The 27,187-nt window shown below is 36.5% G+C and overlaps 3 protein-coding genes across 4 annotated transcripts; 2 read left to right on the top strand and 1 right to left on the bottom strand.

Moving 5' to 3' along the window:
• The first annotated feature begins 3,237 nt into the window (after window positions 1-3,237).
• LOC137944377 (uracil-DNA glycosylase, mitochondrial) lies at window positions 3,238-7,635 on the top strand. The gene is made up of 7 exons (XM_068790041.1): window positions 3,238-3,647; window positions 3,799-4,019; window positions 4,162-4,320; window positions 5,100-5,130; window positions 5,874-6,009; window positions 6,121-6,204; window positions 7,321-7,635. The coding sequence occupies exons 1-7, from the start codon at window positions 3,389-3,391 to the stop codon at window positions 7,385-7,387; spliced, it is 957 nt and encodes a 318-aa protein (XP_068646142.1). The 5' UTR covers window positions 3,238-3,388; the 3' UTR covers window positions 7,388-7,635.
• A 564-nt stretch (window positions 7,636-8,199) lies between these two features.
• LOC137944992 (ADP-ribosylation factor GTPase-activating protein AGD2-like) lies at window positions 8,200-21,110 on the top strand. 2 transcript variants are annotated; one of them, XM_068790833.1, is made up of 20 exons: window positions 8,200-8,477; window positions 9,409-9,485; window positions 10,344-10,444; window positions 13,304-13,374; window positions 13,454-13,516; window positions 14,154-14,198; window positions 14,549-14,614; window positions 14,732-14,779; window positions 14,874-14,969; window positions 15,051-15,092; window positions 15,327-15,542; window positions 15,810-15,941; window positions 16,855-17,073; window positions 17,338-17,424; window positions 17,534-17,812; window positions 18,441-18,562; window positions 19,426-19,510; window positions 19,651-20,105; window positions 20,497-20,644; window positions 20,821-21,110. In XM_068790833.1, the coding sequence occupies exons 1-19, from the start codon at window positions 8,430-8,432 to the stop codon at window positions 20,612-20,614; spliced, it is 2,370 nt and encodes a 789-aa protein (XP_068646934.1). In that variant the 5' UTR covers window positions 8,200-8,429; the 3' UTR covers window positions 20,615-20,644; window positions 20,821-21,110. The 2 variants fall into 2 exon arrangements, with proteins under 2 accessions (XP_068646934.1, XP_068646936.1); XM_068790835.1 differs by lacking the exons at window positions 8,200-8,477; window positions 9,409-9,485; window positions 10,344-10,444; window positions 13,304-13,374; window positions 13,454-13,516 and having other exon boundaries at window positions 14,175-14,198; window positions 14,535-14,614.
• A 351-nt stretch (window positions 21,111-21,461) lies between these two features.
• Window positions 21,462-23,653, bottom strand: LOC137944993 (two-component response regulator ORR3-like). The gene is made up of 5 exons (XM_068790836.1): window positions 22,690-23,653; window positions 22,496-22,563; window positions 22,315-22,392; window positions 22,156-22,226; window positions 21,462-22,046 (listed from the first exon to the last, which is right to left on the bottom strand). The coding sequence occupies exons 1-5, from the start codon at window positions 22,829-22,831 to the stop codon at window positions 21,935-21,937; spliced, it is 471 nt and encodes a 156-aa protein (XP_068646937.1). The 5' UTR covers window positions 22,832-23,653; the 3' UTR covers window positions 21,462-21,934.
• Between the last annotated feature and the right edge of the window lie 3,534 nt (window positions 23,654-27,187).

The raw sequence follows: 27,187 nt of genomic DNA, 5'->3' as shown, positions 1-27,187 counted from the left end.
ATGATCCTGGGTCCCTTGAAATAATATCTAGGTACCGATAAATAAAATACTAACGGGTTAAAAAGATGGAGAAAGAGAGAGAGATGCTTAGATGCTTGAATCGATATTGGGACAAATAGGAGTATGGTGTATTAGGTACAAAACCTGTAGAGACACCCATGGAAGTTGGAAATGACCTTCATGATGAGCACGGTAAAAAACTCAAAGGACAAAAACTGTATTTTGTAGATTTGTTAGAAAACTGATCTATGTTAATATCACAAGACTAGATATATCATTATCAGTTAGTGTCGTAAGTCAGTTCATTAAACACCCACGTAAGATCCATTTAGAAGTTGCTCAAAGAATACAAATATATTTGAAGGGGTCACTTGGAAAGGCATTATTCTTTAAATCTCACAACGATGCGAAAATAGAAGTTTTCTTAAAGGCCGACTATGTTGGTTAGAAACTAAAGAGGAAGTCTACTATTAGGTACTGTATTTGTAGGATGAAACCTAGTAAGCTAGAAAATCAATAAACAAAATGTAGTGGTCTGGTCTAGTGCTGAAATTGAGTACAAGGTTATGGCTCATAGAGTAAATGAGATGAAATGGGTGAGATCGGTGTTACAACAGTGGAATTTACAGGTTGATGTATTGATGACTATATAATGCGATAATCAAGTCGCTATATTTATTGCTAGCAACCCAATGTTTCATGTAAGGACTAGCACATTAAGGTGTAATGTCATTTTGTTCGAGATGAAATAAAAAACTCCTTTTTTTCAATAGGGTGATTAAATTGACGATGTCGTCACTAAAACCTTGGGCATGACTGAATTTGAGATATTTTGTAACAAGTTGGGAGTACTAAATATATACAAATTTATTATAATCTAATTTTAAATTATGGTTATCTGTTAAAATATTTTTTATTATTCTATAATTTTATATAGATTATTTTAAAATTATATGATTATTTATTATTATTATTTTTAAAATGCATTTTAATTTAATTCATAATCAAAATAAAATGATTGCTATTGAATTAAAAATCATATTATCACTTTAAATAAAATAACGTAAATGGGAATTGAATTCTAAATTATCTTTAAGATTTAAATTTATGTTATCGAATTAGAAATTTATTTTATAACTACAATAATCAATACCAAATTTATATCAATTGATTATAAATATTTATAATTTATAAATATAATGACTTATAATTAACATGAATAACCCATTTTCTTGATTATTTTATTAATGAATTCCATATGCACTTATAATGTTACACTAACATAAAAAAGTCATGGTAATGGATAGGGGTGGCTTCAAATCAAGCCGGTTCGTAAGCGGTTCAAGCTCGGCTCGATTCGATTTGGTATACTTGGATCTTAAACTGAGTTCAAGATCCAGATAAAGCTCATTTGTGTTAACGAGTTGAGCTCGACCGAGTCATGATTCGGTTCGAAAGCTCGCAAGCCAACTTGTTAACGAGCTCGAGAATCAGGGACTCAGGAACGAGAGCAAGAGAGGGGGAAAATTCTTCCTCCCCTCGTCAACGTCGAGCCCCTCCGTCCGTTGCGGTCGCCGTCGACAGCTGCTCACCAACCGCCTTCGCCGCTTGGTTCCATTTTTTTCCTTCGATTTCTTCCTCCCCTTGTTTGCCTTCGCCTTTGTTTTCATCACCGCTATCATCCTCGACGATAGGTCCTACGCCGCTAGACCCCTTCCCTCAGCGTCATCTCGGCCGAAAAAGCCAAAAACCAGAGACCTAAGTTAAAAGGGAGAAATAATCTCCTCCCCCCTCTTCCCCACCTCATCGTGTGCGCGTGTGTGAAGATTATTTTGCACGTGCGAGATCATAAACAAGTGAAAAAATACTCTTTCTTAAACTCCGATTGTCCCTTCCTCATGGTTTTTGAAGAAATTGAAAAGACATTTTAGTAGAAATACCTTTCTAGGGACTATTAGTGGGTTTTTTCAAAAGATGTTAAAAATACATTTTTAGTAGAAATATGTTTCTAAAGACTATTAGTGCATCATGTTTTTTGGAAACATTTTTCTAATTGAAAATTTTTATTAAAAAAATCATATAAATTTTTAAGTAAGATTTTTCTGCCAAGATGGGCTAGAAAACCGTATAGAAATTTTTTGAATAAGTATTTGACAGTTGATGTTGTAATACTTTTAGCATGAGACAATTTTCATAACAATTTTGTGTTTGACGTTTCAGTTGATTAAAAATTTATCAATAAGTATAGTAATATATTATATTGATTATTAATTTTTATTATTTTCCTAAAAGAGGCAATAAGAGGTCCATTTAACTTTCCTAAGAAAATTTTAAAATATTTCTTGTAATTTTCTAGTAAGTCACTAATAGTAATAAAATTTTAAAGGACTTTTTGGAAATATGTAACATAAGAAAACATTTTTAGTTTTTCTTAGAATATAAATTTTCAACTAGTGGCATTAAGGAGGTCATAGTAATTTTATGGCCAAATAAAAAAATTACAAAATAAGCTAAACAACATTTTGGGTAAAAAAACTTAATATTGGTGCGTTTTAATCCATTATCGAGATTCAATCCTGAACCTCCCTATCATTCTTTTTTTTTAAATGTATGCATAATTTTATATATAATTTATTTGACATATATTTTATCAAGAATATTAAATGTAGGTTAAGCTCGAACTCGATTAAAATTATTAGGCTCGGGCTCGATTACAATTTTAGGTTTGAGGTTAGGGACGACTCGAGCTCGAACATAGGAAGGTTCAGACTCAGTTGGATTTGATGCCACAATTATGCCCAATTTTAAGTAGAGGTCATGCTTAATTTTATGTAAAATATATGCATATTTTTATATACAATTTATTTGACATGTATTTTTTTAAAAGTTTTAAATGTATGCTAGAGCTCGAACTCGAGACATGTATTTTTTAAAAAATTTTAAATGATTGTTGAAGTTCCAGCTCGGCTCGAACTCAGTTAAAATTATTGGACTCGAGCTCAAATTTAAAATATTTAAATTAAACTCGGCTTGACTCGATGCCACCCATTGACATGGAAAGGGGGACGAGAGTCTGAGCATATATGGGTCAGGTGAGTGGATTGGGAGACACCTAGTTGAGTCTCGATCCCGAGTCGCAAAACCTTGATTCGGTGTACAAGCAACCTCACAAAGAGAACAGAGGTTGAGTTCATAAAACTGTGCCATGCAATGGCTACATAATATATTGATTTTCAAGAATTTTGTTTGCCATTTCGTAAACCACCGTTAGGCTTTGCTGCTTTGTCTGCTCGTCTTTTTTCCCCGCCTTAATACCTCCTTCGCGCCATTTGATTCGTATTAAAATACGCTCGCCTGTCCACTTTTTGGCATTTTAACCAGCAAAAAAATGGCCTCATCGAGAACCCTAAACGAATTCTTCCAACCCGCGAAGAGATTGAAATCCATTGCAGCCTCGGAAAGCTTGAGCACGAAACCCTTGATTCCGTCTCCCCGCAGGTCCTCGACGGCCTATTCTGGCCATGACAGCAAAGGAGTCGAGTCAAGTATCACCGCTGAGCAGAAACGGAGAGCGGAGTTCAATAAGACGCTTGCTATTGCCAAGAGAAATCTCAGAATATGCACCGAAAAGGTGTCGAAGTCCAGAGGTACCTGGTCTTTATGCTATTTGCATTTCTGTTTTTGTTATGTTTGGATCAAATGTCTTATTCTCTTCCCGTTGGAGCATTGGACTTGGGAATATGAGTGAACGGATTTTTTTTATTTTTTTTTTTAATTTTTGGGTGGATGATGGCTCAGCGGAAGGACTGAACTATGTCAAACTGGAGGAGCTTTTAGTGGAGAATACGTGGTTGGAATTGCTTCCAGGGGAGCTTCAGAAGTCATATGCGAGGAATCTGTGCCAGTTTGTTGAAAGAGAGATGCATGGGAGTGTCAATATTTATCCGCCGCAGTTTCTGATATTTAACGCATTTAATTCGACGCCGTTCCACAGTGTGAAGGTGGTCATTATTGGTCAGGTATATCTAAGCTGCCAAAACTTAAGCTGTTGTTTCTCTGATCTATACTAGTTACATTTTTATTGTATATAATAATAATGACTTGGGAATTTAGAAACGACTGCTGTGAAAACGTCATTTGTTGGATCAACTTTTCTTACAGGATCCGTACCATGGACCTGGTCAAGCAATGGGCCTTTCCTTCTCTGTACCAGAAGGAGTCAAGATTCCTTCTAGTCTGCTTAACATATTTAAGGAGATTCAAAAGGATGTGGGCTGCTCTATCCCATCTCATGGGAATTTAGAGCGGTGGGCTGTGCAGGTAGTTAATTACGGTCCTAAATTGTACACAGTTTATTCTCATTTGTTTCAGCACAATTTGTGATTGTAAATGTGTGCTTCAGAACTTGGTTGACAAGTTCCTATCTTTTAGTAAACAACTTCTAGTTTAAGGAGCTCTTTCTAGTTCAGTGACATCCTTTTAGTCCTCTTCCATTGTGGAAGAGTAAGCTTTTTATAATACCTTAATGTCTTATTACATACCAGTTTTAGCTTGAAGCACGTCATTTTACATTTTCTTCCTTTGAAATTAAGGCCAACGTTTTGCTCTCTGTCTTCAACTTTGCTTGAGCTGCCTCTGATATTTCATGTAGCCGATCTGTCGTAATGCCATGTGCTTGAAAACGGCTTTGACTTGATGTACAATAATGTCTTCTGCTACTTTTATTAGTGTCCATTCCAATTTCATGATTTTTGCAATATAATTATAGTATGTTTTTACACAACCTTCACTTTGTTATTTTTTTTTTATGTACTTTTCCCTAATCATGACAATTTACTTCAGCAGTGCATGCATGAATTAGGGTAGGTAATTTATCGGTTCGATCTATTATTGGTGCTTTGAAGCCACTATGACAGAGGGGTATAGTTTTGATGTCCTTTGTTGTTTTTTGCCTCCTCAAGATTTCTCCTGTCGTGTTAGAAGCTTACTCCAATCAAAACTGATTATGCCTCTAATCCCTGTAGAAGCTGTTTCTCTGTCGAACTTGTTTCCAGCCACTTTCAACAAAATTACTTGATATATGATTCTTCCTTGTGCAGGGCGTTCTTCTTCTCAACACGGTACTGACTGGTATGCAACTCATTTTGTAATTGCAAAGCATGTCTTTTATTACATTGTATGACACTCAAAGATTTAGCTGTGGGTCATTGATTTTCCGATATAATCTTATGGAAGAGTTATCTTAGTTTCTGTATAAATAATTACTTTAGTTCTTCTGTATAATAAATTTGCATTAAATGCTTCATGCTCCAAATAGTTAAAGATTGAGATACATCAATTTCAGGTATACTCAACAACATTCTTACATAGCTAATTTTTGGTACGGTGGATAATTCTTCAAATGTCACTAGAGAATGAATTATATTCTATCACATTCCTTTCTAAAAGCAGTAGCAATCAAATCATTAAATCTGTAATTTCGTATCTGTTAAATTAGGTCCAAGGCATATCCCAAAAGAATTAGCCAACTTAGGAAATCTCTTTCTTTTGTGACTCTACAAGTGGATAATTTAGGTGTAGGTCCACATATGAGTGCCCGCTCTGATACCACGTGAAGTTGGGCCTTGGACCCAACTTCACAATATCCACCCAATAACATTCTAATGTAGCTAATTTTTGTAAGGGCAGATAATTTTTCAAATGCAACCAAAGCCATGAAGTATAGTCTACCACATGCCTTTCTAAAAGTAGCAGTAGCAGACAAATTATTAAATCTAACATGTGTCACTTCCTTTTCATGCAAGTTAATCAGGAGAAGATGCTCTTTATCTAAAGGTTTATTTATTTATTTTTTCTCTTTTCGACTCTTACAGTGAGACATCATCAACCAAATTCCCATACTAAAAAGGGATGGGAGATGTTCACAGATGCCACTATTCGAACAATTTCACAAAAGAAAACTGGAGTTGTGTTCTTATTGTGGGGTAACTTTGCACAAGAAAAGGCAAAGTAAGTTCATATGTTGTGTCTATTAGAAATTCAGAAAATGATTCTATAATAGGAGGTCCAGTGTCAGTGTTTGCCAGAGAATTTACTTAAAAGAAAAAACTCGAACTGCAGGTTGATTGATGAATCAAAGCACCACATACTTAAAGCAGCTCATCCTTCTGGTTTATCTGCACATAGGGGTTTCTTTGGGTGCAGGTTTGTGATGTTCATAAGTGTTTCTTCTTTGATTTAATCTAGGCTTGTACACTTTAATAGCCTTACTTCTCCAATTGGTGTTGATGTTTTTTTATAATATTTTGGTAATATGAATCAAAATTTGGGAAAACAAAAAACAAAAACAAAAGAATATAACTGTCTTGCAGCTTTTATGATTTTGAAGTAACTAATATGTTTGTACCTAGTGCATTACTGATCTTGTGTTTTTCAGGAAATATTTGCAGAATGTTAACATTTACATTGCTTTCTAAATTTCCTTACAAATTTATCTTATGCATGTCCTCTGCTTTTGTCATTTGGGACCTCTTTTATTTATTTAGGATACAAATATCATCAGTTATTACGTTGAATTGTCAAGCGATGTACCCAAACTGTACTTAGTGATCTCTTCCGGCTTTGCTTGAATGACTGCTTCTGACAAACCTGAACCTACCATATCACACCTTGTTATTGGAAATGTGTTGAATCATCCAGTGGTTTTAATCATCTCAGTGCAGTCTTCATTCTCTAGTTGGAATTTTTAGAATGATACCCAGATTTTTGTTAGCTTATACAGTTTTTGGCTTTTGATATAGCTAGATTATTCTCTTACTTGTTTGATGTTGATGCATTAAATATTTATAGTTGATTTGTCCAAAGCTCATAATCCTGATGGATCATAATTAACCAAGGTGTAAGAGTTCATAATGGACCAAGGAATAGTGGATCACAATGGAACAAGGAATGAGATGGTTATGAAAGTTCTGTTGCGAAAAAAGCTTCCCACCAACTATTATGCTATCGTCAATCCACATAATACCCATGGCTTCTTTTTGGTGTATATTAGGATTTCTCGATGAGATTTATGAGATGGGAAGTCCTTGGTTCGCCACAATGTTATTTTACCTGAGTGTCTCTCTTTGTAATTTTGCACTGACCACAAAGAACAGGCAAATAGCTGCCCAGTGAAGGCTTGCTATTTTGGTTCTCTTTATCTTCCACCTTAAAAGTCTTTTTCTGAAATTTAGTGTCTGTGCCAGTCGTTATAGCATGTTAAAATGCAGAATCTTCTCTTAATATTACCAACCTTCTGCTCATAGTTGTTTTTGGAAGCAGGCACTTTTCAAAGACAAACCAGATCCTGGAGAAAATGGGGACTTTGCCCATAGACTGGGGCCTTTGATTAGTCTCATTTGGTTGTTCAAAGTGATGATCATCCTGGCACTGGTAGTCGCTCTTCCTCTTGTTAATATTTTGTGAGAGCTTCCTCGCTGTAAATTTGTAAAAGTTTCTTTTGCTCTCTAATGCTTATTATCTGTTGGCTTATGTACTGGACGGCCTATGCCTATAGTCTCTATTTTGTGGTATGCTTAACTCTAAATTACTGGATGTATTGTACGACTGATGTAATTCAAGATGATCACTTCTTGACCCCCCCTGTGAAATTTTGATTACGTTGCCGGAGTTGGATTGGTTTTTCCTAGTTCAGAAAGGTAAATCCGATCCATAACCTGCTAGCTGCCACCTAAAATATACAAAGATGGTAACTTTCTAATGCAAAGACGGATGTGTTCTCTCTCAAAACTGGATTTAGAAATCAAAATCAAACCTTTTTCGATTATTTTCTAGAGCTAACTAAAATTTCAAATTATCATTCTCGACGTTTCTTCCGATCTCTCTTACCGCATTTTTTGTTTTTTCTACTGTGGTCAATGGTGACTATACGTATAAATAATGCGACATCATTAGACACCCAAATTATTGGCCCTCTTGATGTAATATCATTATCATTGATCTTTCTTTTGGTCATTATCATTGCTCATTGAGTATTGATACCTTGACGAAATCCAAGAGAAAGATTGATAATTTATTCATATCTTCATGAACTGGCTTACTCAGTTGTTATTGGTTTAATGTTGGAGAATATAAATACAGACGATGGTCAGCGCAGCGCACTGGGGGGCCTTGTCATTTGCGGCACGGTTGTCTCTCGCCTAGTGCCATCTCAAATTAGGACAAGGCGAATGTGTTTTTTTTCTTCTTCGCCCTGCCCCTTGCCACTGCCCTTTTTTACCTTCCTCTGCTCCTTTCCAGATCTCCCTTAAAAACAGCTTCATCAAGTCTTACGTGCGACGACGCATTTAATTTTCAGCGACCCAGTCATCTCAGAGTAAGGAAACAGGGCTTGGCAAAGAGATTCGCTTTCCCCCCTGTGCACAGCAAAAATGGCGGCCTTCGCCAAGCTCGAAGATTCGCCTATGTTCCGGAAACAGGTAGGTGGGAAAATCCCAAATCGAAATCGAGATGTTTGCCTCGACCCGTTTCGATGAAAACATTTTGGGGCTCCTACGTGGCAGCATGGGGACTCAATCGCGTGGTCTTTCCTTGTCTTCCCTTACTTCGTTTCTCGAATTTGCAACCTTCAGACGTTAAATTGCTCTGATCGTTCATGTTTATTTGGACTTCCAATTTTACATTATACGTATAAATTGCTTATTTTGATGGAAAGTTATGGAGTTGTGACGACGCCATTAACTGGTAATTAGCATCTCGGATTGGTGGTTTTCAGAACTGTCTGCTTTTCCAATTTATTTTAAATGGGAAATTCTGTTGTGAAGCGCGGACTGTGATAACACTATGAACAGTGAGAAAAAATGAAATCCAACATTAAGATTTATGGGTCTTTGACTTTCTTTCGTATCCAAAATTTCAAGCATTCATATTGCGTACACATTGCACAAACAAGTTCATTTTCCAACAAAAAAATAAATCTCCCACAGGTCTGGTGTCAATTTCTCTGTATCAGTAGTATGACTGATGCTCTTTCTTTCTATCATATGCTGATAGAAGACAACAAGTTGGCTGGACTTTGTTGCAGTAACTAGCGTAAAGCATGAAATAGTGTTGCTCCCCTAGTATATTTTACTGGTTCTAGCACTCTCTAGTTCACAAGTTGGAATAGTTTTTACTACTTCAATAAAATTACCTTTTACCACTTGCTTTTAAAGGATTGATGGTCGGCTTCAGTCTACTTTATTGAACTTACTGATCCCTTTTTAACAAGAGGGTGGTAATTTTGGTTTACAAAAGTGGATTGGTTTTCTTTTCTATTTATTTGATTGGATTTATGTAGATATTGCTGATGTAGATTTCATTAGCATAATTTGAGTTCCAATATTATGTCTTTTATATTGCATGTAGCAGTTATACACACTAGAGCATTCCATGGAGGAATTGAAAGAACGGTGCCAAAAGTTCAGCAAAGGATGTAAAAAATTAATGTAAGTCTGACCTCTTTCATTCTTACTGTATTCGGTGATTCTAGAAAAAAATTCGCTAATTTCAGTTTCTTAAATTTGCATTTGAAGTCGATCAATCAACAGTTTCTGGGTTTGCAGTTTCTGCTAGAAGTTGATCAATCACTATTTTTTTACTTGGAAAATAAAGGGAAGAAAAGAAACAGGATAATGAAACTTTTAGTTTGGTTTTTAGATGTTGTTGTGGCCTTCGGTTGTATACTTTTTGATCTTTAGTATTTGCTATAACTAGCTGAGTATTTGGGATGAAGTTTGCATGGATCTTCAGTCGCGTGCATTTTAAATTTAGATGCAACTGTTAAACTTTATCTTGATTATGCATTATTTTAAGCCATATCTAATACTTTTTTTGATTTGGTTGTAATTTAACTAATATGGCAGGTAAAGAGTCTAATCTTTGAATTTCAATTGCATGAAGCAGTGCTTTGATTGTTTCACTTTGTCTACCTGTTTGCATCATGATTTTCGTAGGAGTATTTTTTTTTTTTTTTTGATAAAGATGTATTATATTAACAAGAGAAAAATTACAAAGGAAGAGGCAGCAGAACCCTAACAACAAGAGATTGAAGGAACGCTCCCTGCTTGGCAAGCACATCTGCTGCCGAATTTGCAGATCTTGGAGTGATTTTCTTAAGAGTTATTACCATGTTCAAAGCACGGTGCATACAAGTTCTTAAACTTGACTTATATTCATGCCACTCAGAAGCTCATTAATCTATGATAACATTTCATTGACATTGGTGCATGTAGGGGAACATTGTCCCATTAAATGCTTAAGTTGTTTATAGAAGGTTATAACATTTTTTCCTTTCATCCATGCAGGGGAGCACTTGGAGAGGGTTTTGATGGAGACTATTTCTTTGCAGATTCCTTGGAAGCGTTTGGAAGTGATCATGAGGATCCTCTCAGTGTGTCTATAGGAGGTGGTTCAGCGTTTCTTCTTATCTGTTTTATATTCTTCTTGGGGTCCCAATAGTTGCTCATGCATGCACGCACGTTTGTGTCTTGTTGATAAGTAGCTCAAAATTGTAAATTGTCCTTTCACGACTGGAGCTAAGTGCAATTGAAATTAGGGATAGCATGGGGCAGGAAAACAATATCCTTTTTAGAAGTGACAAGTTCTGGTTTACTCTCTTGAGGTCACTGATATGGTTTTGCAAATCTTCCCATGTAAATTATGGAAAAAGAAGTCATATACAGAAAAAGGAGGCTGGATCAAGTATTGGCTGCGTTTATATTCCTCACTCTTCAAAAATATTTCAAATTTTAATACAACATGATTTGATAGAGTTTAACTATCTAATGACATACTGTTTCTTAAATATGTTTTATGATTTATTTTTTCTCTGGAGTGTGCTCAGCAGTAAAATTTCAAGAGTGGACGGTTTGATGAGACAAGGTATGCCCAGTCTGAATCCCCTTTGCAAGCTCTGTGGCCACTGCCAGGAATTCATAGAGCCCATTCTTCTGCATTATCCTACTGCCACTAGCCTCTGGTCTTATATTCTCGGCCTATTCATTATGAGCTTTTGCATGCCCACGGCATTTCAAGATTTCATCTCCCAAGCCCTTGCCTTTCCCCTTCCCTGTCCCGACAAGCTTATGTGGAAATCTTGCTGCCTCTTCATTTTCTGGATCATTTGGAAAGAAAGGACTCTAGAGTCATCTCCAGGAAGTGTTCTTCCTACAAGGATCTTGTTGAAAAGATGATCTCCAATGTCATCTCTGGGCTTCATATGGAAGCTGATTTTCTGGATACCTCGCCTGCCATCATTCTAAGAGATTGGGCAATTATACTGGCCTTTCCCTTCCTCATCATGTGAGAGTGGCCCCTTCACAGCTGCCTCCTCTTGGCGTAATCAAATTTAACCCTGACAGCAGTTCTTGGGGCAGCCCTGGGCCGGGGGTTTGTAGAGGTGTGTTCAGGAACAGTATGGGAGAAGTCTGGGGCACTTTCTCTGGTTCTTTGAGTGTGGTTGACTCGAAGTTCTCATGAAAATTAAGGTTTTCCTGTAGCATTTCAAGAGCAGCGACTGTGGTTGAAGTAGTATCTGTGTTGGTGATTGGGTGGTGGGAAAAAGACTAGCAGTGTCCCCTGGCAGTTTAGTTCTTTACAAGAGTGGATTCTTGATCTTTGTGGTTTTCTTCTGATTTCTTGGACTCATGTACTGTCTGCCAACGACTTGGCAGATAGCTTAGCTAAAGAGGGTTCTTTTCTCCAACACCTTATTGTGAGCATTGTGCACCCTCTTAGCCTTTTCTAGCTTTTTTTTTGATAAATTTATCACCAAATGTTTTTTAAATATTATCACATTTAAAAAAAAAATCAATTTATAAAAGAAAATTCAGAAAATATTAGGTTGAAACAAGAGGGGCCAAATGGAATGGTATTTTTTTGTTATGCAGGTGTAGGAAGGGTTTAGGGTTAAAATTCCACCATGTGGGGGTCAGGGTTTTGTTTTGGGGGGCAGGGTGTTGTCTTGTGGGCTGGGGTATCTTTTGCAAACTTTGCTTGAACCATCTCTAGTTGAAGTGTTTGAAAATAGGTATCAATATTTTGTTTTCTTTTTCTGGCCAATAAAAACATAGAGAAAAATCAAAAGTTGAAAGGGGAAAAAAGCCAGATAACTGGTTATAATTGTGTGTAGTGTGCCAGGATTGATTGGAGAGTCATGACAGTTTCAATGTTCTAAGAATGATAATAAACGAAAACATCTTTAAATTATTCACTTGATTGAGCAGCCTCTCTCTCTTTCTATCTCTCTTCTGTGCATTGCCGTTTTGTAAATGTACTCTTTCTTTCTCTATTGATATAATCTCTCTATATTTCAGAAGAAAAAGTTTAAAACAAGGTAAATTGATAATTCTGACATGATTCAAGAGGAGGTTAAAGATCTGCTTATGAACTAATGCATTCACAGGAAGAGGGGGTTGACCTAACCCCAACTAAGAGCTGATAAAAATAATTTATTTGATAAAACACCTTTTTTCACAAATAATGCGTGAAACACATTAATTGGTAATCTTTTTTAGGGTTAAAGCTCAGTCTTCAGTTGGTGGGTTTGTTGGGGAAAGCATTTTCTTCCCTTTTTGTTTTAGTCTAGGAAATACCAAAGTTTAACTTGCTACCCGCTGCTTCAAGGGTAATCCTGCCAATCGTGCTGTTTTCGGGAATCTATTTTTTTATTTTTTTTATAAAGATGTATTTATATTAACAAGAGAATACTTGTTTGCTGATGTTTAGGGGAATCTACTAGGATTATTCTTGTTTTTCTGCACTTTGGTCAGTGTGACTTCCTGGAAGTAGAGTTTCTGGCCCTTCTATTGGGTTTTAGGCTGTAGTTTTTTTCAGTTTGGTTTCTGGGAAGAAATCTGCTTAGGGTCTTTTGCGTTTATTTGATGAGATGGTGGGTCTATGTAGATCCACTTCCATCTCTTTTCTTTAATCTCTTTGAAGTGCAAATTGTCTGGCTGATTCCTTCGCTAGGAATGGCCATCAACAACTTGTTTTCAAAAATACCTTACTGCATGCTTAGCTTTTTTTTTTTTTTTTTTGTGTGTGTGTTTCATTGTATAGTGTATTGTCTTCTATGATTTAAATCTAATTTTTTGTTTCTCCTGTGGGAGAATGTTGTAGCTTTACCTCTTAATGAAATCTCTTTCTCAATGTGTTATAAACAGAAAAGCTCCCTCATTATCATAATTTTATCTTCTTCTTCGTTTTTATTGTTATCATTATTGTTGTTCCTGTTGTTTGACTTTATATGATATGCTTTTATCAGGCCCTGTTATGTCTAAATTCACTACTGCATTTCGTGAGCTTGCTTCTCATAAGGAACTTCTCCGTTCACAAGTAAGTGCCTTGAAGTTCACGTCTGTCTGCCACAACCTAGGGTTAAATGGTCCCTAAATGTGAGCCTCTCATATAACAGGTGGAGCATATGTTAATTGATCGATTGGCACTATTCATGAATATTGAATTACAAGATGCAAAGGTGATTCTATCTTTCTTTTGTATGGAATTTCAAAATGATCAAGTTCATCATTTATCATGTATCAGATATACCGGTTTCCAATGGTCCTGACTCGGTCCTGCATCAGCCATACAGGCTGATACAGAGATACAAACTGGCCATATTGCCCGGTAATTATCAAATGTTCAGATGGCACCAGTGTTTTTACAGTTGTCCACTTTCACATCCCATGATGTAATTTTCGGACTCTGTAAACTTCACTGAACCACGAACTGTATCATTGTAGCATTTAAAAAAAAAGAAGTCAAGAGGAGGCTGTCCCAAGTTACTTAATGTAAAGGGATAAAAATATGATTTTGAGAGAAGATGTGAAGAGAGAATATGAGAGAAGCAGCTTCTTGTATCCCTAATTGCATGAGTTGTGGTCAACTCACGACCTAACTTCCTTTCGGTCTAATTGCAAAACAATGGACAATTATGCCCTCAACAACTCTATGAAACAGAACATGAAAACAAATTGCTAAGCTGCCCCTCATGTATGCATGACTAAAACTCTTAGCTTAATTACAGAAATACCCTTATTTTACTATCTTTCATCACCTAGAAATGTCTTTATTATTTTTGAACTAAAAATGCTTATTAACTTTGAAATTTGTAGGATTCGCGTAGGCGCTTTGACAAAGCTTCACTTGCATATGATCAGGTAGTCTTAATAGGTTCTACTTACTGCTCTTTGAAAGGACACAAGGAATGTTGAAGATTTTTTATTTGACAGCACAATTATCTTTTTTCCAATTATATGACTTTGCTGTGATCCTCTATTATCTCATCTGATGGTAGTAAGCATTTGATGTCTTGCCTTTAGAAAGATACTTTTATGGAATAAAACAGTTATAATTAGGTTATCTGCTAACCTTTTAAAAAATTAATCACATGTTTTCTGAGAGGCTGTCATCAGTAGATTCTGATTTATGTGAACATTTTTCTGTGTGTCTTCCTTCTTTTTATTCATTTTAAGGCTTAAAACTTTAATCTTTAGAACATTATGCATAGGCACGAGAAAAATTCATGTCAATAAAGAAGGGGACACGTGCAGAAGTTGTTGCTGGACTAGAAGAGGCAAGGTTTTGTTCTGTTTTTTTTGCTTTTACAATTAGGATGGTCCATATTAGCCTTTAGTTTGGGTGTTTTTTAAGGTTATTTTTATTCTATTTGGTGTTTTTTTCTTTGGTGCAGGATCTTCATAATTCAAAGTCATCATTTGAGCGGTGCCGCTTTCATTTAGTATGTGCTATACCTTTGTTGTTTCATTGTCTCTTCAGCGAACTTAAATTTATCAGTCTTTACAACTCTTAATCTCAGATTCTTAGGAATGCAGGTTACTTCTCTCACAAACATTGAAGCAAAGAAGAAATTTTTATTTTTGGAGTCAATTAGTGCTGTCATGGATGCTCATTTGAGATATTTTAAGCTGGTATGTTTCAAAATTGCCTTATCTGTTTGGCTAAAACATTCATAGTCTTTTGTCCGTTCATTTATTTATGGTGCTCTTCAGGGATATGAAATGCTGAGCCAGATGGAACCTTACATTCACCAGGTTGATACATCCTCTCTGAATTCCATGCAGCAGTTTTTTTTTTTAATTGTCGTTGTCTTTTTATTGCTGAGAAAAGACCAGCAATATTTGAATGCATATTATGGGAGATACCTTCAGTCTTACCACTTGTCTGCGTTATAAATTTAAATGAAAACCTTTTTGGGGATACATTCAGTCCTACCACCAGTCTTATGTCCTCTCTGAATTAAACAGCACTTGTCTATCTGTTGTCAGGTGTTGACATTTGTACAACAATCAAAAGAGATGGCCGTTGATGAGCAAGATAAACTTGCAAAGAGAATTCAGGAGTACAGAACCCAAGTGGAGCTGGAAAATTTGAATAAATTCAGCGCTGCGGAGTCTTCAACTAGTGGAGACGGTATCCATTTTGTTGGTATGAGTTCTTACAAAGACATTGAAGCGTTGATGCAGTCTACTGCAAATGGAAAGGTAAATCTTGTTTGGCAGACTAGTTGCTTAGATTTTATTGGTAGAATCTTTATAAAACTTTGAAAAAAAGGCATTATGGACTAACCAATCTTATGCAATTCATGCTGCTGTGCTAGGAGGTTTTATAATACAAGGTTTTTTTTTTTATTGAAATGTAAGGGTGTCTACTTTTCTATTGACTTGCTTTAAACCAATCAGGTTGTTACACTTTTTAATTGCTGTTTTGCAAATGTCTACTTACGTATGTGTGAATTCATCTTTTTGAAGGTTGAAACTATCAAGGAAGGATATCTCCTGAAGAGATCTTCAGGTCTGAGGGGAGATTGGAGAAGAAGGTTCTTTGTACTTGACAGTCATGGCAGTTTGAACTATTATAGAACTAAGTGGAGCAAGACTTCGGTATGCTTTGTAGTTTATGATTAATTTTTTTGTACTTCTTTTAAGACTTGCAAGCATGCCTGTGGCAAGAATGATCTATAATGATGTATTAATAATAATTTAAATTTAAATTAATATGCAAAATGCTGATTGTTAAACGGTGACAAGAATATATCTGTTTCAAGTAGATAATTTAGTTTGTGTAAAGAGGGAAGTCATGGATACTGCCAAAAATTTAACTGCTTATAGTGAGAAGATGCAGATACAATCAGCTTCTGCACATACTGCTTCTTCTCTATAACTCGTTACAGCATATTCATTTGGTTATTGTCAAATATATTGTACCAATTAATTAATAACTTAATTTACCTGTACTTACAATAAATAATCTTATTACAACTATAGGGTACTAATTGTGAAGAAACTCCCCATATTTGTGGATAAATGAATGTGCCTAATGACATTTTTGGTTTTATAAATTTATTGGCCATTGTCCTTCTCTGCTTGCAATATTCATTTCAAGGAACTGTCAGCTTCCACACATGCTGCTTCTTCTCAACAACTAATTATATTGATTTGGTTATGGTCAAATTCATTGTGCCTAACTATTAATAACTAAATTTACCTGGACTAGAATAAATAAGTTTATTTACAACTAAGAGGACTAATTTTGAAAGTAACTCTACTTATTTATGGGATAAATGGATATGCCAAATGACATTTGTGACTATATAAAAAATTATCGGACAATATTTTTTGCTGTTTACACTGTTCATTTTACAATGACTGTAAACTATTCTAGTAAAAGGAGATTTATGAGTAAACAAAAAAAAAAAAAGGCCTAGTTTTTAACTAGAATATGGATTTTTTTTTTTTTGTGAGAAATTAAACATTCTTTATTGACAAGTTATTGTATTTTTTAAATTTTCTTTAGGTAGCTAATTCTCTCCATTCGACCGGTGCACCTGAGCATAGTAGTGGCATGTTTGGTAGATTCAGATTCAACCACAACAGGGCAGCATCTCAGGGTGAGGAAACCCTTGGGTGCCATACAGTTGATCTTCGTACCTCTACAATAAAGATGGATGCAGAACAGAGTGATCTTCGGTTTTGTTTTAGAATAATATCCCCTCTGAAGATCATAACTTTGCAGGTGACATACTCATTTCTGTTTCTAGCTATTAAACTCTTTCAGGGGTCTTACCCTACATTACCAGGCAATATGTGTCATGATTCCAGACAGAAAAACAGCTAACTTGATTAGCAGAATAGTGATGGGTCATGGGCATGAAGTGATATATGGGCACTTGCTGATGGTGCATGTCCCATTTTGACTTGCCAATAAGGTCGGCCATTTTTCACTTGGTGGATCCTGTGGGAAATATTTGAATGTTTTCTTGGTATCTTATTTTTACAGGCTGAGAATGGAGCTGAGAGGAAAGATTGGGTTGATAAAATCACTGGAGTTATTGCATCCCTTATAACTTCTCCTCTTCAAGAGCAGGTTGAGCTTTTATTTGCCACCCTTGTTGAAGTTGAGTGATTGCACTTATCTAAATGTTCATATAAATGCAAGTGTTTACTAACAAGAGTTCAGGTGGATAATATAGCAGCTTACTGTGCGAGCAGACGGTGATAATAATGGGTCTGCAGAAGCTGGTGGCACTGAATCTTTACTATCTGATGGTAATAACTGTAGTGAGAGATCAGAGGATGAAAGTCAACGGAAAACACATGATAATGTTTCCAGAATGCTCAGGGAAATTCCTGGAAATAATATATGCGCTGAATGTAGTTCTCCCGAACCTGATTGGGCCTCATTAAATCTTGGAATTCTGATGTGTATTGAGTGCTCTGGTGTGCACCGGAATCTTGGAGTTCATATCTCAAAAGTAGGTACACCTTGATTACCATCTAACATGTTCAATACAGCTTCCTGTCATCAATATTTACTTAGTTGGCTTACAGTGAGTGATAATGGTAATGAGGTAGTGAGATTTAAAATAACAGTAAGTGTTGAACGGCTCACTTCAAGTGGGTCCTCCCTTCTTTGGATGTGGGGGCACTGTCCTCTCTTGACCCCAGGCCCTTTCCCTCCACTTACTTTCCTTTGGTATATATTAGGATGTTGTTCCTATTCAACCAGTTTTTGACCTAATTGAATCAGATTCAACTTGAGCCACCTATGCTACCAGTGCAATGACTGTTCTAATTCTCACGATATTGATATTAGTGGCGGTGGCAGAAACAGTAATAATTTCAAGTAATAGCTAATTAATTATGTTAAGATTGGGTTTGGTTCCATTTCAAAATAACTAGTCACTAAGGAGATACACCAACAATTGTCTTAATACTTATTTATAGAACTAATGGGTTTGAGACATGGAAAATATAGATAATGGGTACAAACTCATTGGACAATTTTCTTACACATATATGAAACTATTTTCACTAATAATTTGTATCATTATTGTCAACCTCTAATCAAAATATTATCTAAATTTTCCTCTTCAAATGCAGGTAAGATCTCTTACATTAGATGTCAAGGTTTGGGAACCCACCATCTTGGACTTGTTTCGTATCTTGGGTAATGACTTTTGTAATTCTGTGTGGGAGGACCTGCTTGAAGCTCAGGATCAAGGGTAATTTGTCTTCTTGTGGACTAAATTATGTTAACTGTTCTTCTTATACTGAAGATCTAGCTTCTCAAGTATTTTGAAGACTATTTTTACTCCAGAGCTACCCAAACACTTCTTTGCGTTCAATATATTGTACATGTATGAGTGCTCAATGGCATTTTATTTTATTTTTTTGTGGGGGGGTTGTGGCGGAGGGGGTAGAGATTGCTATCCTGAGGGTTTTGGGTTCAAGTCTCAGGCAGGTAGTGTCTAATATGTGTGTTTAGTCAACATTAAGACAAAAAGGTATGAGTCTCAGATAATCCATTTTATTGTAACTTGTGGATCCCATACAGCCATTGTGGTGTGGCTTGGCTCGGCTCGGCTCGGCTTTCAACCAGTTCTGATCTTTGATTCTAATGATTTTTTTTTAGGCAGCTTAGGTGTCAAAGTGAAACTGGGGGTTTTCAGATATGTTGTATGTATTAGTGAGGTGTAGATGTTAGTGTTAAAACTCAGATTGTTTTGGACCATGCACCTATGGAAGCCGGCTCCCATGGCAAGAAGTGGAGTTTCAGGGCAACAATTTGTTTTGTAATTTCCTTAGGTGGTCTTTTATGTAAATGTATTCCCCCCAGTACAAGTTGCCTCTTTTGCTTCTTGTACATTCACTTCTCTTGAGGAAATTTGTGTCACTGCACAAAATTTATCCTACATAAAATTGTTGCACCTTCCTTGTAGAGTGCCTCATATTGCAAAGTATTATATTATTGTCATGGTTTGTGCTCATTGTAGAATGTGAATTGAGTATTTATGTCGAATTCGTGACTTACACTTCATGCAATTTTTTTCATTTTTTTATTTTTCATCTTCCTATTTTTGAACAGGAAGGATGAATCAAATAGTATATCTGTCATAAAACCTGGTCCAAAAGACGCTTTCTCAAGGAAGGAAAAATACATTCAGTCCAAGGTACAGTACTTGCTTAGGCACATTTCTTGCTAGATTTGTCAAAAAAAAAAAAAAAAAACATTTTCTTTATATGATTGGTGACTGTTTTCTTAGTTGCCTGTTCTTTATTTTTTGAGCATTTTCATTTACAATGTTTGCAGTATGTGGATAAATTGCTAATTGTCAAAAGAGCACCAGAATCTGATACTACCTCCCATGCCACCGCCGTCTGGGAAGCAGTGAGGACTGGTGATATAAGAGCTGCATATCGCCTCCTTGTGATGTCTGATGCAAAACCAAACACAAGTTATGATGTGGTGAATGCGGATGATTTGTCTCACCCAGCTGAAGAGCCAGATCAGCAGAATAATCGCCGCAAAGATAAGCTGTATGATCCCATGAGTTGTTCAAGAATTAAGGATTCGGGGAATCCATCGAGCTGTCTCCAAGGTTGGTCCTTGCTTCATTTGGCATGTCATGGAGGAGATTTTGTTATGGTAGAACTGCTTCTACAATTTGGTGCAGACGTAAATAAGCAGGATTTCCATGGGAGGACTCCAGTCCACCATTGTATTGCCTTGAGGAATGAGTCTTTGACCAAGTATCTGCTTAGAAGGTGAGGAAGCTGTCCTGCAGTGAAAGCATTCATCAGCTTTTACCTTGATGTTCTAGGTTTCTGAAAATTGTAATCTACTAGTGCAAGTTATCCATGTTCCCAAATGCTTTCTGACTGGAAAACTCTTCAGTTTTATTTGTTGAGTTCTGACCGAATTATTACTGCCTGGATGACAAAAAAAATAAAAATTAACTGGATAAATGCACTGGGCTGGTATGGAACATGTCCCTAGTGCCCAAAGTTGTAGTATACAAAACTGATGGATTTGCATTGGCCTGATCCATTAAAAGACTCTTGATAATCAATCATTCTGATATTTCTCTTTTTTTCATTTTATTTTTCTTTTTAGTATTCTATGTCCTTCACATTTGTTAATGGCTTGATCACACAGAGGTGCACGTCCAACAATTAGAGATGCTGGAGGCCAAACTCCCCTGGAGAGGGAGATGGAGATAGTTGGAGCAATCACTGATGAGCAACTTTTCGTATTGCTTGCTGGCAATGACTGAGAATGGAACCTGTGTGTCATCTTGCTTCAGGTAAATCGAAACATTTACTCTTGGAAATTACCAATTTCAGTATCTAATAACTTTCTCAGTAGCCATAGCCCAATCTCAAGTGCTGTTAATAGTTTCACCATGAATTCCTCCACCTCTATCTCAATCTTGTTAGCAGCCACAGTTTCTCTTTTAACTGTATGTCATATCTCTCGCAGCAAATGGTTTTACGTCATTCTTCTTCGAGTCCCCAGACGAGCAAATGGCGCTTATCAGGGGGGAGGCGAGATTGTGCTGGCTCATGTGACTGTTGTTGTAACATAATCTTTTTGTGATCTTAAACAAAGTTATCAGAGTTGCAACTTACAAATCATGCCAACGACTCTGGGCTTCAATTATTCAACTCCCTTTTGGATGAATGATAGATTCATTTTGCTCGTCTTTGATCTGTAAACAGATTCAGGAAATAAGTTTTTATTATAACAAGGTGAATCGTAAATCGATTTTCAACTGTTAAGTTTTAAGAAATGAATTGTCTTTGAATTCTTTATACAGAGATACTTATTTGCATGGAATTACTACTGTGAATTGGAGTGGCGAGTCTCACCTCTTAGCTTGACCAATTCTCTTCTGGCGAGGAGGAATCCAGGTTTTGAGGAACTGAATCGAAGTCGGAAACTAGTTAATATTTTTTTGTCAATGCAGCTACCCTTTAAAGGGTTTTCTTTAAAGTTTGGAGATCAAGAAGAAAAAGCAAACGAAGAACACATCGATCTGTCGGGGGCTTCGTTAAGGGAGCAATGGCCTGAATCCCTTTTGACCCACTTTCTAAGCATTAACTAGGAATGGATATCAGGGATTTCCGAAGCTTTTCGGTCATAAATATTACAAGGACTTTACATAGCATGGACCAAGTCACCAAGGAGAGACCCAGAGAGAATTAAATTGTCATTGTGAACGTCAACTGGGAATTCGAATCAAGGGGAGGAACTTCGATTGCCAGAAACAGAAGGAAAAAAAAAAAATTGACTTTTGTAAGTCAATTGAGTCTCCGTCCTTGTTCCTTGTTCCTTCCTCCTTCATCTGATATTTTTTAATGAGATTTCCACCGATTCCTACTCGCTGCAGCAGTGCTCACGTTTAGTAAAAAAAAAAAAGAAAAAATGGATAGTTCATAGTCAGCTTCCGACACAATCCCTGATATTTCGAAAGAACACCAAAAAATAGAATCCAAGAGAATGTATCTGATTAATTTTTTATTAAGAAGTAAGGTCTCAGATGAAGAACAAAAATTCAGTTTCTTCTTCGTTCTAGTCGTCTTTACGATCGGTATCAGCTGATGCTTCTGAAGGTGTTCATCCGTATCATGCAGCTGTGTAATCGGGAGACGTCAGACGCACGCAGAGGCTTCAAAAGAAACTCTTCTGCTCCTTCTTCCAAGCATCTGCATATCATCCAAAGCATAGTTTCTGCTAGTTAAGTTTTTTTTAATCATTCCTTTCTACAAATAATCGGCTCCAAGGTTCGGTTTTTTTTTTATGTTTCTTATTTACCTGCTGATTCTGGTGGGAATATTTTCTGAGGAGACGATCACGACAGGAATTTCTCGGAGGGAGGATGATTCCTGCGGAAAGAAACTTTAATACTTATGAACTGGGTTTTTGATGACTTAGAACATGACAATTTTTTATTCTTTGAGGCATTCTACGCACCTTTACTCTTTTCAGAAGATCGTATCCTGTCATCTCTGGCATACAGTAATCAGTAATAATCATGTTCACCTCTGGCTTCTGCAAAAACAAAACAAAAAATTAGAAATTCTTTTAGAAAACTAATTACAACCCGGAAACTACAAAACTATGAAGAAAAAGAAGAAGATAGAAGACTCTGTACCTCGTAATTGTTCTCATTCCCCAATCCCAACAATTCCAGAGCTCTCTTCCCACTATCCACTGTCGTCACTACACAGAACCAAATATTTCTCTGATCAAATAAATCGTGACATCCCCAGTGAATCTTTCACAGAAGTTTGATCATAACTAGGAAAAAAAATAAGAGAAGAGAAGAAAAAAGAAGCTTGTTTGTACCTCTGTAAGCAGAGCTCTTCAACAATCTCTCAATCAACTTCCGGTCAAGCGAACTATCATCCACAGCCAGAACATGCAGCAGCTCCGACCCCGACCCATTTTCGCCAACAACCCGGAGAGACGAAGACCCCAAAGCAGACATTCTCTCCACCACAACAACCACGACCAGAAGCGAAGTTGGAAATCCTCGACAACTGGGCTCTTTGTAAGAAGAATCCGCTGGGGATTTAAAGCAATCCCAGAACGGATCAAAACCAAGATCACGAACTCGAAAATCGAGAAATGGAAACCAGATCTCCCCGATACTGCCAACAGATATTTCAGCGGGGGAAGGATCTCCAGATACCGGCCGGCGGTCGAAAGCCCCAAAAGCAGAGATTTTGTCAAATTTCGCGCAACTCTATGCAAGCTCAGAGAATCGGCGAGGGACTTCTTAAAGTGAAAAGAAAAGAAGAAAGTCAACGATTTGACTGACGTAAGTGAGAGGCTGTCACGGTACCAAGGGAAGATCTTCTCTCTGATATCGAAGCTGGGTGTCAATCTTGGACGATGAGTCACAGCGTGCTATCAATTTTCATGGAGAATAAAAGCTCTGGGTCCCATTTGTTGTAGAGATACTATCTCTGCTCTGCAACTCCCGCCATCTCCTCTGTTTTTCATTTCGGAAGATTACCTGAAATCTTCATGACGATTACTTCAATTAAATACTTGATACATCTACATAATTTTAGTAACAAAGAGTTAACTACTACGACAAATCTGCTATTTCGAGATAATAATAATCATCAATAAATTCAGCTTGCAAATTGCGAAACATATCTTGTAGCTGCAGTTTGGAGAATCGAAATCCGAAATCTCATCTCGAAGAAAGGGGGAGGAAGCAGATACGGACTACGAATGAGAGAGAAAGGGAGAATCTGGAACAGTGATTCAGCGATCATCTCTGCTTCTGCTTCGGCAGCTGTTTCTACGTCCCGATTCCCACAACTCACAAGAAGCCATGACGCGAGACTGACCGACTGACAGAGAGGAATTGATTGAAATTTGAAGGCTCGTTCGGCGATCCAAAGCTCTCCCATCTCCGGAAGATTCGCGTCGCAGCGATGCCTGCCTCAGATTTCCTACTCTCAGACTCGGATCCCATATTTTTTACAGAAACCGATCTCACTCACTCACTCACAAGTACATTCGAATTCGGAACCTCCGATTTGCCGCCGACTCCTCAAAATTCAAATATTATATATTTATATAATATTAATTACTTCAATTATAATATGTAAAATAATATAAAATAATTAAATTAATAAATTTATATAATATTCGATTAATAGAATGTAAAAGTAATGAATACCGATTTATACGATATATAAATTAAGTGGACCTTAATTGGGACCCATAAAGGGCCCACCACTCTAACTGCTATGTTGAAGATAAACATAGGCAGGGTAATAAATGTCAAAGGAACCACCAAAGCTCGGCAAATAATGAAGGCAGATGGGCCGATGTGACTGCTCTTGTGGAGTTCATTATTCTCAGCAGAAAATTCAGTGATGGTATTACAGCTGAACCACTCTGTGCATTGAATCCATACTGGGCAAAATCCATTTTTGAGATTTCTGTCAATTGATCATAAGTTTTCCTAGTTCAAATCAAAGACCAATTCCTTACCAAATTAAAAAAAAAGAGAGTCAAAAGCACCCAACAAGTCTGTCTAGGTTAGAGGAACCTCAGTTGTCATCCTAACTACCATCATCCCTCCCTTGAATATCTGACAAGTCAGCTGTTCCAAATTCCAATCCCAGGAAAATCTTCATTTTGGTGGGGATCCAAGCTTCAGCCCATTGACCACACCACTTGAATTTTGTTAGTTTCATATCAGCTCAATTTCCTGCTGCAGCTGATCCAGGCTCCATGACTTCATGATCAAAGCAAAACACCAACAGGGAGATGCCAGAGACTATCAGATATTAGTTGGGAGTTGAGATGCTCAGCAGCTTTCTTGCTGTCAGTAAGCATCTTTACCTACTTATACTTGCCTAATCATGTGTTATTTGAATCTAACATTTATCCAACAGCATACTAATAATGATATTATGGAGCATAGTCATCGTGGAGACTTGACAGGTAAGATGAGCTGTCTCAGAAGAAGTAAGTTTTTGGTCCTTCTCCTTCATTGAAATGATAATCAACCAAGCTAATCTGTTTATATGGCTAAGAACAAGGTACTAGTGGCTCCAAGAAGTAAAAAAAAAAAAAAATAATAAGAAAAGCAATGTCCACATCTATGACTACATCGATGAAGTTTATTTTCTTATTCATCCTTTTCCTCTATTGCTACAGAAATTCTTCCTTTCCTTCACCAGGTAAGCTTATTAAAGGTATGGTTATTATTTCAAAAATCCAGGACCTCGCAGCCTATATGGTCTGTTTGGAACCCTTATAAAAGAAAATAAAATGAGAATTTGACCATAATTATGCCCAAAAATAAATTCTCCTTTTCACTAACTATTTTTGAAAATAATAAAACTCAATTTCTCATTTTCTTTTTTTTTCTTTTTTTTTTCCATGGGATTCCAAACAGACCCATAAGGGAGGGGGCATAACCAGTAGGATTTAAACCTAAGCACAAGGCACTCTGATAAAGCTTCCATCCAGAAAGTCATACATTATAACAAATACTTCCATCAATCTGCAACAATGGGAAATTCGTTCTCTTCCTGCTGAAGCCTAAGGCTCTGCTTCTCCCTCCCTAATAGTACTTTTTCATTCTTTAATACAAACACTAATTAGTTCACACACACACACACACATTGTCCCAGAGCCTATCCCACTAATTACTCGAAAATATCAAAGTTAACTCTATGCAGAAACCTCTCTCACTAACTAATCAAAAAAAAATTCTAAGTTAACTCTATGCCAAAAGCTCTCATACTAATAAATCAAAAATCTCAAAGTTAATTCTGGCCAAAGAAATTCCTTTTTAAGTTCATAGCTATGTTTGACTGTATTGTGACTGCAGAACTGCTTAGGTTGATACAAGGTTGCACAGACAACAAGGCTCTAAAGATAACAAAAGAGGCAAGAATAACATTAGACCTGATCATTCGAAGTAGGGTTAGGTAAGAAACAGTTGCATTGATTCAGAAAATTGGTATCAAAAGTCAGATGCATAGATTAGACAATGCACAAAACTTCAAAACCTGCAATAGGCACTGGCCTTTAGTTGCTTCACAATGCCAAATAAAATCATTCACTTGTATCCTTCTTCCAATTCTTACTGATTAACCAAGCTAAGTAGTGCTATAAGGATACAATGTGCAATACGGGCTGCTTCTATCTAATACTGCCAATGGCTAAACAGCACTCAGTAAAGCATCAACAAAGTTGTTTTCTCCAACTCTAACATTCTGTTCTTTCCACTCAATACTGATGTGCTAAATGGGGAACAGAACATTGGCAGTACAGAATTGAAATTTGTGAATGATAGTGAATATAAGACACTATTTTTTTTAACATAATAATATAAGACACCATTGCTATCCCTGATTAATGAAATCCAGAAACCCCATCTCCACCACTTACCAATAACAACAAAAACGGAAGAATTTATACAATGGCTTGCGTGGCCATGTTCAACCCCCAGTTTCAGGGAATATTCTTGATGCATTCTTGACTTTACTCAGGCATAATTTATGTGTATCATGCTGATGTAATTGGTTGAAGAAATCCAAAAAAGACATATGGCCTACTTCTAAAAGAATTCCAAAAGTTTAAAAGAATCTCATGGCTTCCATTTTATAAGAATTCCAGAAGAAGATAAACACACAGCCCACTTCAAAAAGAGAAAGAATCCTAAAGAAATGAATATTCGTTAGTTCAATAGCCAATAGTAGAGGTAAATCAATGAATACAAGTAACAAAATCTTGATTAGATTTCACACCTCGGTTCAGAATGGCACATTGGTTGGAGCACCCCAGATCAGCCAATTCAGCAGTTAAACTTCTTGCTAAAGCTGGTGTATTCAAAGTTTCCTTTTCCTGTAGGCCATCTTATCCCTCTAAATTGATTTGGTCCAGGCTGTATTTTATGTTATGCCCTATGGTGTACTTTAAGCTTTCTTTGCTAAAAGCTAGTCACCATTTTTTTAAAATAATGTCTTTAAATGTCTTTACTTATAACCACAATTCTACTTCACTATAGTTTTGCAAATTAAACCAATATATTTTTTGTTATTTCTAAAACCAAGATTCAAAAATAAAAGAGAAATCATCATTTAAAGTTCCTTCTACTGGCTCTACATAACTCCACTAGACAAACTATTTTTAAAAGTCAGAAGTATTTTAGTAATTTATCATGTTGGTAGATCTGTAATTGTTAATAAAAAGGGTCCAGATAGAGTGTTTAAAGAGATGTGGTTATTGTGTAAATCTAGTAACTTTAGAAGGGTGTTTTACATACTTATGTTTAAGCCCTTAAGAGGGGGCTTTTTAGACTTTT

This window comes from Aristolochia californica, unplaced genomic scaffold, assembly GCF_029961685.1.
Source record: "Aristolochia californica isolate CCGP_79_NKW_82.1479 unplaced genomic scaffold, dmAriCali1.0.hap1 SCAF_11, whole genome shotgun sequence".
NCBI classification, from domain to species: Eukaryota; Viridiplantae; Streptophyta; class Magnoliopsida; order Piperales; family Aristolochiaceae; genus Aristolochia; species Aristolochia californica.
Note: the sequence above shows the minus strand (reverse complement) of the source record. Positions and strands in the feature narration are given on the sequence as shown.